The 13,921-nt window shown below is 42.1% G+C and overlaps 1 protein-coding gene across 4 annotated transcripts in view; it reads right to left on the bottom strand.

Annotated features, from left to right (window-relative positions):
* The window catches only part of ANO1 (anoctamin 1), a 202,908-nt gene that overhangs the window by 44,548 nt on the left and 144,439 nt on the right, over window positions 1-13,921 (bottom strand). For all 4 annotated transcript variants that reach the window (XM_077286964.1, XM_077286965.1, XM_077286966.1 and 1 more), the window contains 4 exons: window positions 9,099-9,197; window positions 5,807-5,958; window positions 4,632-4,686; window positions 2,670-2,721 (listed from right to left, as the gene is read on the bottom strand). In XM_077286964.1, the coding sequence (XP_077143079.1) occupies window positions 2,670-2,721; window positions 4,632-4,686; window positions 5,807-5,958; window positions 9,099-9,197 (358 nt within the window). The remainder of the gene's footprint in view (window positions 1-2,669; window positions 2,722-4,631; window positions 4,687-5,806; window positions 5,959-9,098; window positions 9,198-13,921) is intronic.

Raw genomic sequence — 13,921 nt, 5'->3', positions numbered from 1 at the left:
GGGGAAAGGCAAAGAAGAAGGGTGGGAAAAGGCAAAGAAGAAGGGTGGGAAAAGGCAAAGAAGAAGAAGAAGGGTGGGGAAAAGCAAAGAAGAAAAAAGAAGAATAGTTGCCGTGTGGAATGTCGCCTTTGGCTTTTCACTGATTTTAATACATTCTTCCTTATATTTCTTTGGAAAAAGATTATCCTCTGCAGACGCCTATGGCACCACTGGTCTTAGTGGAAACAAAGGATTGGACATATAAAAAAAAATGTATTTATTTTTTTTCACCCAAAAAGGACAATTGCACCGACTCAGTTATACAGCAGCACATTTTCTCCTTATGGGCTGGAATCTCTGCTTAAAGTCATTAAATGGGGTAATTTTTTGTTTGCAGTCCAAAGGCTGAAAAAAAAAAAAAAACCCTGTAAAGGCACAATATTTGTCAGCTGAGCAATTGCTACAGTTGTATATAATCTTCACAACCCCCAAAGATAAATTAGTTTGTAAGTAAACAGTGTGGAGATTGGAACATTGCCCAAATTGTATACAATTGTGGCATATCCTCCCTTGTCCTCTCTGTGCAGGTCTTAATGTTTCATATGAGCCAGAAATGTTCCACGTTGCTGACAGCAATCAGAGATCTTGAAACTGATGAGGAAGTTCGAGCACAAAGTTCCGTATATTAAAGTTGCAGAATAATTCATTTTGGACCAAAATGTTTTCACCCTAGAAATCCAAATCTGCGATATCCCCCTAAGGAGGATTCCCTTCCCATCACCTTGTACTTGCTACCAGCGCAGTAATCAGCATGATTGGATCAAGCAATATCATATGTAGGTCATAAAATGATGGAATCTGATTACATGAATCGGATTATTATTTAGTCTTTGCCATCCTATATGGGTAAACCTGGCCCTACAAGTGGAGGTGATGAATGAGACCTTCATGATGGAGATATGAGACCAACACTGTGCAGCCCATGAATACAGCACATTCTCTGGACATCGTTACGTCATGCACGCTCATAAAACAAGACTGAGCAGACGCAGTGTTCTTCGAAAGCTGGAAGAAAAAAAAAAAAAAAACCTGACTGGCAATAGACGCCTAATCTCTGCCCGCTCTCTCAGAGGGATGAAAAGATTATTATATGGTACTGTAGTGACTAATGACAGGAGCGGGGAGCCTACAATGCACGGATTAATGGCTGGAACTAGAGGTGTGTCAGGAGGAAACATCGCCCCGGGGGCATCTCTGAAGTGATGGCTTCTGCTAGCCTGCGTCCAAAATAAAGGGGAGAAATTGAAAAATGCCAGATGACACATCTCGTGTGTGGGTGGAGGGGCCAACGCCTTCACTGGTAAGGGCACATCAATGCACGGGCACGTCAGAAGGTGTACAAGCTGAACATAACCAAAAAAACAGAAACCGGCAGAAGCCTTTGTCGTGATGACTTAAAAGACTAGGCAATCGCTAAAACGGCAATTCCTTAATATAGGCTATCAGAAATGCTGCAGCAAGGCGGCCTACTATAGTGACCCAGCATGGCAGAGAGGATCATCTGCAGTAGATTGAAGTCTTACAGGGTGTTCCAATTACAGACTATAAGAAATGAGCTTTTGGGGAGTTTTTAATGTTGCAGATTTTCTGCAACATTTAGGTTACATGCATTCATTAAAAAAAATACACAGTATAAACACATTGTGGGAACATAGACTTATGGGACCTCGGATGTATAAGCAATGAGTCTGGAAGTGCTGAAGGCCAAGGATTAAACTATTAATAATATTGGGCCTATGGGCTGTTGGGCTTCTTTACACACTTGTTATACTCCCTATGGCCCAAGGTGTTTGTGCCGAGAACTTGGCGAAAAACGCACTAAACTTTGACACATAGGAGTGCACTTAACCAAAACACATTTAAAAAGCGGCGGTGTCAAAAAGCAAGAAAAAAAGAAAACCTGCACATTTCTGACACAAGAAAACTGGGATAACATTGATAAATTCTCAGCAGGTATTTAAGGCACTTTTTGCTGCTCATTGGACTAGTTGGTGGGGTTACATGTGACTTACAATATGTCAATTTGCATCAAAATATAGGTGTGAAAAAGTGGTAGCTTCAACCAAAAGTGTGTCATCCAGAATGAGTCACAGCAATACATTTGTTGCATTTTCAGACGGTCTAGTCTCAGGGTGACATTTAGAAAAGTCCATGCGCCACAATTTTGGCGTCAAGAATTTTACCGGTCTCAAAACTTTTCTAAATAAAAGTGGATAGGACTTGTCAGGAAGGATGAGGGTCTAAATAATACATTGTAGGAGAACTCCACCAGCTCATTGCCGGTATTTATTGCCTCCATAAAGTGTAACAAATGTCATAATAAAAGTTTGGCTATCACATTGGGTGGAACCTGACCCCTAACCCTACATTTAGTAACTATGATCCCCCCACATTGCAAACAGCTGACGATTGCCATAAACCCACTATTATGGGATTTCTCACATCTGCTTGTGTAGATGGAAAGGTGACGCGACGCTGCGCTAAAGGTCTAATTTGAGCAGCCAGACGCCATGTTTGCATTTCTTTATAGACGCCACTTTACGTCGGGTAGGAATTATACACGTTTGGCTTTCATTAAATGAACACACTGTTCTTCATTAAATAAATGTTTAATTAAACGTTGCGCTCACCCATGCTATACTTGGCTTTAGTACAGGTCGTCCTTTTCAAGATTTCATACACCTGTAAGAACAAGAACAACATTAAATATGGGAAATGCAAGGTGAAATCTGGTCCCACAACCATTTCTTGCCATTTATAGTACTGGTGGTCCTCTTTATGCACCATGAAGTAGCAGCGCCCAGATGACGCATGTCATACAGGTACCCCCATGGCCGGGTGTCTGATTACGGTCCTGCTCTGCCCCATCTACATTGAGGTTTTAATAGTAGATGATTGTACCCTCCCGATTGGGTACACCTTGTCACGGTGGGATGGCTTTTATGCTTTTTTGATCAAAATCAGTGTTTGCCAAGTACCCCATGTTATTTATATGTCTGTTACTATTTACTTAGAGCAGGGCAGCTGCTCACTTTGCTTCTATCTTTTGTCCGTTAAATGGCCGCAGTGTGAACGTGCTCCTATACGTCGCATGCAATGCTCCCTCTCATTTCTTTGGTTTTAACCCTGGTTAATAGTCTACTGAAAAGGTATCAAAGCTGAGAATAATCCGTCTCTGGTGCCATTGATCGAACACTAAGCGCACAATCTGCAGACTTTTAAAGGGGTTGTGGGGGCATTATGCTGACATTAGGTAGAAGACGCCACCATGTGATGGGTGGTGCAGCTGAGGAGTCCGCCATCTGACATCCAGTGAGTATTGGCGATACTCGCCGAGTGTTGGATTTTTGCCTTAGAAACTGCACCGCTAAGTGTGTAGCAGGCGTCTCTCCATGGCGGATGTCAGCTAGGGCAGCTGTGTATGCTGCACAACCCCTTTAAGGCTTGAAAATACAAAAATTATAGAATAAAAACTAATATAATAATCAAAATAAAATCAAATTCGTATAACATGCAGAACAATCATCCATCATCCCAACATAGAAGTGAGGTCCGGGAGTGCTGAGGTGATACATCTGCATATGACTTCTTCCGTATAGCCACCTCTCATCCACAGGGGACACAAGGCATTACATGATGGGATAATGGACCGTGCTGAGGAACGACCACGGCTGGTGTAGACCAGAAGCCTGCATTGTGTGGTGATCATATTCTGTACCCCTATGGAAGACCTGTCACCAGGACAAAAGTGCCCAGTCTGCTCTTATTTTTTCTCACTGCTCCTCTGAATATTAAGGTTTTTTTTTTTTAATTAATTTTATTTATTTATTTTTTTTAAATCCGCCTTCTGGTTTCAGAAATAGTGGCCTTATATTTAGTGCAAATTTTGATCTTTTTTTTTTTTTATTTTTTATAAAAGGTTCCTGGCTCACAGATCCTCTGGGGCGTGTCATTAAGCTGCTCTGCATAATTACGCTGTGAGCCACGCCCCCTGTGTTAAAGACCATAAAATTAGAACTTTATTTAAAAGGTTCACATCTCTGGGGCAGTGGAACGGATTGAAAAAAAAAAACAAAAAACAAAACAACAACAACAACAAGAATACTTGAGGGAGCAGTGGGAATAAAATAAGAGCAAAAATTTGACACTTTAACTGATGACAGGTCCTCTTTAAATACTTCCAGAAGTTATATCTACCATTTCCAATCTCTCAGGATCTAAATTAATCGTTGAGACAAGGCATACAACCAAGCCCTGGGTGCTAGTCATTTTTTTTTTCTTTTTTGAATGGTCTCTTTAGTTATCAAGATCCAGAGGAAATCACTTCCATTAGCTAAAATTTTAAAATTACAGCGCCTTCTCTGACCACAGGTGGTATGTGGTATTGCAACTCAGCATCATTCACATACAGTACATTACTATTGTACTTCCTAATGAACCTGTAGTCTGGTAACTATTGTGTTTATAAGCCCAGGTAGCTCGCTCTCTATATATATACTGTAGATGCTAACAGAGGATGGAAGGTGCAAAAATCTAATTGGAGAGCAATTAACACTCGATCAGCGAGGGACAATGGGGTGTTTAACACTTACAATTGAACTTCTTGTTTTGCTGTCGAAGAACGAGTCTTTATCGGACATATCGAACCTAGAGAAATAACCAAGTAGTTTAGTTAATGGTGGATTACATTTAAAAGGGAGTGTGAAGAATTATAGAAAAAACAACAAAAAAAAAAAAACACAGACTACAAATCTGCTTTCTTAACAGAAATAGTGCCACACCTGTGTCGCCTTTGGTATTGCAGGTCAGAAATATTGAAAAGACTAAGGTTAAGCTGTAATACCAGACACAATATGTGAACAGGTTTGTCACAATTTTTTGGGATAAAAATATAAAACTGGCCAACCCCTTATGGTAAGATCAACCCTAGGTGCTGTGGTGCCCAAATAATTTCATTTTATTACATTTAATCAATGCAAAGATTAAGCAGAGTAATGTAGGAATATTATGGTAACTACAGGAACATTTGCATGCAAAATGAATTATTTTTCTTTTACTCCCACTCCTTCAAGACCTTTAGATTTTGCATGGACTGTGCTACATTTTCAGTGCATACCAAGCATATGGATATCCCGCTTTTCAACAGACCCAATTTTGTCTGGACAGTCAACGGTACCAGGGCTTAGGAAACGCAAGCCAAATGTGGCCATTTCGGGAGAAGTTCCTGGCATCTCTTGGGCAGGGATCAAATATAGCAGTTTAACTGCAGGCAACTACAGAATATGCATTTATGTTGTGGTCTGCGAGATATTGGCTCAGGAAAACCTGTAGTGAAAAGAGTATTCCACCTCACACATTTGGGTTAATTTTAAAGTCACTTAACCAATTAGAATGGGTTGGAGCGTAAAAAATCTGGAGCATGCCACCAATATGGGGTGAATAGGCAAACACCAGGCAGATTTTGCCCTTGGTCAGAGCTGAATCCCGGACTTGTCTGTTTTGGAACTTTCTCCCAATCTTCTGGTCCATAATAATATATGTTACCAGCATCAAATCCATGTGCACCCCCATTATAAGAAAAAGCTGCATTACATGGTGCTCTACAGCAATGACTGGACATGCCAGGTCCTCTAGGTGGCCAAGCAGAAGACCAGGCTGCAGTTAGATATTGCGTTTTTTCTTCCCCCATCACGGGGTTATTATGCATTATTAAGCCATTGGAAACAACCTGATCGGACGTGACGGCATGTGCATTGCATATACTTACAGATGCTGTTTTTCCCTGGAGAAGGGGTAGGAGAGATGCTTGACTGTCTGCGGTCGGTGACTAGCAACCTTGGGCTGAATCGGTTCAGTTATTTTCTGAAAGACGGAGCTGAGTTTGTTCATCAGGCCTTGTCTCTGATTTATGTGATAGATCTGGAATGAATAATGCAATGCACAATCGGTAAAAACTGCAGCAAATAATAAAATGCACCGACTTGGGCAAACGTCTGTGTTAGTCAACATTTCAATGCTATGGGTGGATGCAAAGTTTTGCTGTTCCCAACAATTAAGGATTTTCTGTCTACAATTTATTTATTTTTTTTAAATATCTGGTCTGGTGGACCTCCAACCACACCAAGCAACCATACAAAATGTGACAATGCTTCCCCCAGAAGACAGATGGCGCTGTCAGGAGCTCATCTAACAAGGCTCAGTTGATCATATACATTGTTTGATCAAGTCAAGGATTGATGCCATTAGGGTTTGACTTTCTGACTTATTTGCACAGCTGCCTTCTTTTCTTCCAAGAGGGAGCCAATTTGCATGGAGCTTTGACAGACTCAATACTCTGGTGGTCTCCTTGAGGAGCATCAGTCTCCTTCGTTCCCATAAAGCTATGGCCGCCTTTTACATGCAGCAAATCCCTGGATTGCAATTGGTTGCCTGATGTAGGGATGCCCCCAAACAGCGCCACTCTTGTCAATAGTCTGTGCCTGGTATTGCAGTTTACAGAGGTTTATAGTGCATATTAGCTTGACTATAAAAGGCGTAAATATAGTGAAATTACTTTTTGGGTATGCATGCAGCGATCCTGGAAGCCTAGTGACACAATGCACCTAGTGTTCATGCCTTCAACATCTAAAAGAGTAGTAATCTATCCAAGACATCAAAAAGAGGCTGTCCAAAAAAATAATCACTATTTATAGGGGTCCAACCTCGTACCCCATGGATCACGAAAGAGGGATCCCGAAGTCCCCTGTTGAATGGAGTATCAGTGACCATCACAGCAAACATTTCCTGGAGGATACAAAATCCCACCCGATCCTCCATCTCTGTCCCCACAATGCAGTGAGGAACGTGTTCTCAGCTTGGGTACGGCAGCAATAAGACCTTCTCATGCTTTGTTAAGTAGCGATCTGGCAAAGACTAAACAAACCTCTTTATAGGTTTCTATTAGCAAATGTGAGGAGTGCGGTAATTGCCCCTTCACATTTAATCACTAAATCTCCAATTTACAATTACACTTCAGTGCAGCAGAGTAGCACTAAAATCCCATATAATGGAGACCTTCAAGAACTGGAGCCAAAAGGTTTCAACCTTGATCCTGAACGTTCTTAGCGGCATGAAATCAGAAATATCATATGAATGAGTGAATTTTGATCAGGATGTTGTATGGGAAACCATCCGCAATCCACACGGTTTGTGTGGAACTAGAAAAGGCATCTATTGGGGGGGGGGGGGGGGGGAATATATATATATATATATATATATATATATATATATATATATATATATATATATATATATATATATATATATATATATATATATATATATATATATATATATATAATTTTTATTATTTATTTATTTATATCTACCTATCTACCAATCTTCCAGTATAAGCTGACGGAGGAGATGCCTGGTAGAGTGCACCACTTTCCACTATCCTCTATGCAAGTAGGTATCTAACTAATGGGGTTTAATAAAGAATTCAGCCAGCAGTCTCCACATATGCTTCTTAAAATAGTCCTGGACTAACTCTTAATTTATTGATTTATTTTGGGCCTAAACTAACTGCTTGGCTGCTCTACCCAGTGCTGACTCAGAGCTGTCACCGACCGCACCTGCTGGAGACTCAGCTCTTCCACGTCATCAGAGCAGCTCTTCTTCTGCTCTACTCTGTTGACATGGCAGGACATCGGCAGAGCAGAGGGGAAGAGCAGCCGCTGCTTTGTCAATGCGACGTCAGCGGAAGCCGCTGAATTGCTGGCAGGAGTGGTCTGATACCGCTCTCTGTGCTGGCAGAAATCAGTGCTGGGCACAGGCAGGGAGGTAGCAACTACCTGCCTTTTAGTTCTTAGGCCCATAGTCAAAACAATTAAATAGCCCTGGATAATGTCTTTAAGCAACCACCAAAAATATAGTCACCCCCCCTCCCCTCTTATTTGTAGGTGTCCCTCTGCAGTCGTCCAACATATTCTTCTATGTTTATTTGAGATAAAATGACATGATTGTGAAAAAAAAGTTTAAGTTAAAAGGGGGTGGGGGTGCAGATCTTCTTAAAAAGGGGTAAAGTTGCAAAGTGCTTGTGAAAACAATTAAAATTCTTACTAAAAATCATCTTTGTTTGGACGGACAGATTCTCAATTGAAAGTTCACTGGCCAGTGCTGCAGTCCATAAGCAGCGGCTGGTTTCCTAGGCAAAGGCCGAAGCGCTTACAAGCTCTTTGCTAAAAAGTTAGCAAGCGCAGGATCCTGCCAGCCTTCATGCTCCTGCCTCATCCTATGCTGCAGAAGTGAAACTGCATCAGAGAGCGCACAGATCAGGACAGCGGGTCAACCATGGTGCTGGCCTGAGCTGTCAGTCATTCAGGTGCGCAATGACCCCGGCCAGCAGGAAGCCGCAAGTCAAAGGAGCGACGTACTCCTGACTGTTCAGAACATCTTGCGACAACCTCTGTAAAGTAACTTTTTAAAATAATTCAAGATTCAATTCACCATTTTCAAGATGTCCATTTGTTGCCAATTAAATGAAGTCATTAAGGGAAAAGCTGCACCTGGCCTTTAACTTCAGTTGTATCCAGTGTAGACAATCCTCTGTGAGCTACGTACTGAAACATTGTAGCAAGTCCTCAGAACAGGCCAGAGATGTGTGCAGCTCATAGATCATTGCAGGACCCATCAACATATATCAGAGCAGGGAAAACCAGACGTATACATTGGGTCCCATCACACGCCGGGAGGGGGACTGGTATGTAGACGCAGAACTGCTGCTGACGTCAGGATGGTATGGGAAAGCCATCAATGCAAGATCCCAACGTCACAGCGATCGCATCAGCTCTGAGGACACGTGTGAGCCGCAAGTTCAGAAATCTGCCATTAAGTGGATTCATCCAGCACACGTGGGTGATGGGAACACTTAACCCTCTCAATGGCATGTCATTGTTATGGACTGGAGCCTTTCTTCATCATGGACGTCAATGAATCAGAGGCCCATATATGCGACAGTGACTATATATAAATGTGTCCGGGGTTATTTATGAGTAACAGTCCCCAATGTGAGCTCATACCTTCTTAGTTGGCATCTTAAGTTTCATAAACTCAGCTTCTCTGCAGAGAACATTCCAGGGAGCGTGAATCTTCACAAATCCCACGCCATGCATTTTAGTCTATAACATGGAAAAAAAAATAATTTATTTATATAGCGCCAACATATTCCGCAGCGCTTTACAAATTATAGAGGGGACTTGCACAGACAAAAAAAAAAAATATGGTAAAAGATTACAAATCCACTGCAGAATTATGTTCACACTGGCAGTTAAATATTGCATTAGTCTGTTCCATCTCTAGGAACCAATGGATTTAATATCAAATACAGATCCATTGCATAACCGATGTAAATGGAAGCAGAGGAGCCCACCCAACGATTATTATGGGGTCTCTCTGGGCTCCGCTATGTGTCTGTTCTTAGAATGGAAGAAAAAAAATAAAACATCAGAACCCGGAGAGACCCCATATTAAAGTCGATAGGGTCCTTCTACCTCTGTTTGCATGCATTATTTGGTTTTTACATTAATTTCAATTGTCTAAGAATCGGAATGTCAGATCTCAAGTGTGGACATTGGCCAAGAATCAGTGCATGAAGCTTTACTTTGAAAATATTCGATACAATGTATCCAGCGTTTGTTTGTACACCATTGTGGAACCTCCATAGGCAACAACTCTGTATCCGCGACTAAGGCTTCGTTCACATTAAGGCCGGCGTCACACTGGCGAGTTTTACGGACGTAAGAGCGCAGAAACTACGTCCGTAAAACTCGCATAACATACGGCACAATTATTCTCAATGGGGCTGCTCCTATTAGCCGTATATTACGGTTCAGTATTATACGGCTTTCTATGGCCGTACAAAATCGCAGCATGCTGCGTTTGTCAGCGTACTGCGCAAAAAAATCGCCAATGAAAGTCTATGGGGGCGTGAAAAATACGGATTCCACACTGACCAGCAGTGTGACTTGCGAGAAATACGCAGCGGTGTTCGTGAAAAGTCGGTAATTCAATTGCCGGCTTTTAATTTCTCCTGCACAAACCCGACAGGATATGAGACATGGTTTACATACAGTAAACCATCTCATATCCCCTTTTTTTTTGCATATTCCACATTACTAATGTTAGTAGTGTGTATGTGCAAAATTTCAGCGCTGTAGCTGCTGAAATAAAGGGTTAAATGGCGGAAAAAATTGGCGTGGGCTCCCGCGCAATTTTCTCCGCCAGAATGGTAAAGCCAGTGACTGAGGGCAGATATTAATAGCCAGGAGAGGGTCCATGGTTATTGGCCCCCCCCGTGGCTAAAAACATCTGCCCCCAGCCACCCCAGAAAAGGCACATCTGGAAGATGCGCCTATTCTGGCACTTGGCCACTCTCTTCCCACTCCCTGTAGCGGTGGGATATGGGGTAATGAAGGGTTAATGCCACCTTGCTATTGGAAGGTGACATTAAGCCAGATTAATAATGGAGAGGCGTCAATTATGACACCTATCCATTATTAATCCAATTGTAGGAAAGGGTTAAAAAACACACACACACATGATTGAAAAGTATTTTAATGAAATAAACACAGCGGTTGTTGTAATAATTTATTGTTCTCTCAAATCCATTTGCAGTCCCTCGCTTGGCAACATAATAAACGCACAAGATACATACCTTCTGCTGTCAGATCAGGTCCCACGATGTAATCCATCTGAAGGGGTTAACTAATATTACAAGCAGGAGCCCTGCAAATGCAGCTGTGCTCCGTGCTTGTAATTCCCCTGCGAATGAATGAAATGTAGGTCATTGACCTACATTTCATTCATTCGCGGTGATGCGCCCCCTGGTGGATGTCCTCATATGACCTGGAGCGTGGGAAAAAGTTCCCAGGCTGCAGTTCATGAGAACATCCACCAGAGGGCGCCTCACCGCGAATGAATGAAATGTAGGTCAATGACCTACATTTCATTCATTCGCAGGGGAATTACAAGCACGGAGCACAGCTGCATTAGCAGGGCTCCTGCCTGTAATATTAGTTAACCCCTTCAGATGGATTACATCGTGGGACCTGATCTGACAGCAGAAGGTATGTATCTTGTGCGTTTATTATGTTGCCAAGCGAGGGACTGCAAATGGATTTGAGAGAACAATAAATTATTACAACAACCGCTGTGTTTATTTCATTAAAATACTTTTCAATCATGTGTGTGTGTGTTTTTTAACCCTTTCCTACAATTGGATTAATAATGGATAGGTGTCATAATTGACGTCTCTCCATCATTAATCTGGCTTAATGTCACCTTCCAATAGCAAGGTGGCATTAACCCTTCATTACCCCATATCCCACCGCTACAGGGAGTGGGAAGAGAGTGGCCAAGTGCCAGAATAGGCGCATCTTCCAGATGTGCCTTTTCTGGGGTGGCTGGGGGCAGATGTTTGTAGCCACGGGGGGGCCAATAACCATGGACCCTCTCCTGGCTATTAATATCTGCCCTCAGTCACTGGCTTTACCATTCTGGCGGAGAAAATTGCACGGGAGCCCACGCCAATTTTTTCCGCCATTTAACCCTTTATTTTAGCAGCTACAGCGCTGAAATTTTGCACATGCACACTACTAACATTAGTAGTGTGGAATATGCAAAAAAAAAAGGGGATATGAGATGGTTTACTATATGTAAACCATGTCTCATATCATGTCGGGTTTGTGCAGGAGAAATGAAAAGCCGGCAATTGAATTACCGGCTGTTCACAGATATCGCGCTGAATGAAATCTAAATACAGAATATATATATATGTGTCTCAATGACATATATATATATATATATATATACTGTATATATGTTTTAATGAACATTTGAGCACATAAATCCATTAGATGTCGGTTTTGCAAGCCTGCGCAAAAATCTCGCAGTACGGATGCCATACGGATTACATACGGAGGATGCCATGCGCAAAATACGCTGACACACCCTGCCTACGGATCACTATTTTGGGAACATTTCACCGTATTTCGGCCGTATTACGGCCGTAAAATACGTGGCGTATTGTCTTACGCCGAGTGTGACGCCGGCCTAACACTGAGCTCTCTACTGAACACTAAGTTGGGGTTTCTGTGAATCTATGATTAAAAAATATGTCCCATTACCTCTGATGTCTTAAGCTGGCCATACACAGACTTATGTCGAATGCACCCGCCAATATCAATGGCTTCAGCCAACTGTCTAACGTATATGGGGGCGCTGGTCAAATGATGATTGGGGGTGATATCCAGCAGACATGTCCGATTTAGGACTGCTGATCCCATTGTTCTTCATGAGTTAAGACAGCCTGCGGCCATCGTGTCAGCCATTCTCAGAGAACACAAGAGCGCTCGGCCAAGCAAGCGCCATGTCCGAGAGAGTTTGCCGAGATGGCACAAAAGGGTATGTGCACATGTTGCAGCAGATTTTTGCACCAATATCTGGAGGGTTGGAAGGAAAAAAAAAAAATGTTGCTTAAAATACCCGCATTTGATATGTTTTTTCCTTATTTACAGTAAATGAAAAAGTGAAAAAACACTGCAAAAAAACGCTGAAAGAATTGACATGCTGCAGATATGAAAGTTCAACTCTGCAAGGAATGAAAATCAGCAGCGTGTGCAAGAGTTATCAGAAATATCTTTCACGTCGCTGGTTGTTTTTACTGTAGAAAAAAAAAAAAAATCTGTAAAAACCTCACGTGTGAACATAGCCTTACGGCTGGAATACCTGTTTATTGCCACCATTGTGAATTGCTGCGGGTCCAATGTTAGATGCCCTTACTGATCAGCAAGTGAAACACAGAAAAGATAATGAAGATATAGTTTAAAGATGTCGGATTTTACATTTGCTGATCACATAATGAAGGCGACTTATCAAATACAAGGTGTCACTTTAATGCCTGTCTTTATACAGCCTTTTACTAAGCAGATTGCCAATATAAAGCTCTCGTAGATCTGACTCCTCCTGTATTAGGTCGCAGTTTCGGGAGCTCCGGGACAGGATATGCAAATACTACAAGCTTTATTACAGCCGGCGTACATGCATCATAAGGCCCTATAAAAACACAAGTATTGTGCAATTTAAACATTGAAATCACACAAAAGAAATGAAAGAAAAACGACAATACCTATCGGAGCCTCAGCAGCTTAAAGTACCACTTCATATCTTCAGTACAAAGGGACCATTCATTGTAATGGGGCAGATAGAGGAAGTTTGTGCACTGTCTGGCCTTGATTTTGGCAATGTCACCATTCTTGACGGGGCACAAAAGTGTAGTCGTCAAGGACTTTGATAATGAGGTCTATCCTCAGGATAACCTATATCAGATCAGTACGGGTCCGACAGCCGGAAACCCCACCGATCAGCTGGATGTGAGCCGAGTACAGAGCCAGAACACCAGAGCTCCATACACCACATAGTGGCTGATCGCAGGTATTGCAGCTCAGATCACAATCACTTCAATAGGAGCCGATTCTGGAGAACAGACTCTACGCAGTGTATGGAGCTTGGTCATCATGGCTTCCTGTTTTTTTTTTTCCATTCTTCCAGCAGGTACTTGCCAACACCTGATCGGTGGGGATGACTGGTGTTGGACCCCCACTGATTTGTGATTAATGAAAATATCCTAAGAAAAGGTCATTATTATGCAAGTTGCAAACTACCCCCTTAAGAAAACATTGCAGATAAAAATGATGTTACTTGTGTTAACTGATTAACATGAACTCAAATAATCCTGATCCAATAAAGCCCTCATTGTTCTTGCTGGCGCTCCTGTCCACCTGATCACATAGGGATGTTTATCCTGAGATCTGCTATAGGCTCGGCCATGTCTACAAAACGTGCC

Source organism: Ranitomeya variabilis, chromosome 2 (genome assembly GCF_051348905.1).
Source record: "Ranitomeya variabilis isolate aRanVar5 chromosome 2, aRanVar5.hap1, whole genome shotgun sequence".
Classification (NCBI taxonomy): domain Eukaryota; kingdom Metazoa; phylum Chordata; class Amphibia; order Anura; family Dendrobatidae; genus Ranitomeya; species Ranitomeya variabilis.
The sequence above is the reverse complement of the archived record's forward strand: the minus strand, read 5'-3'. Positions and strand labels throughout refer to the sequence as shown.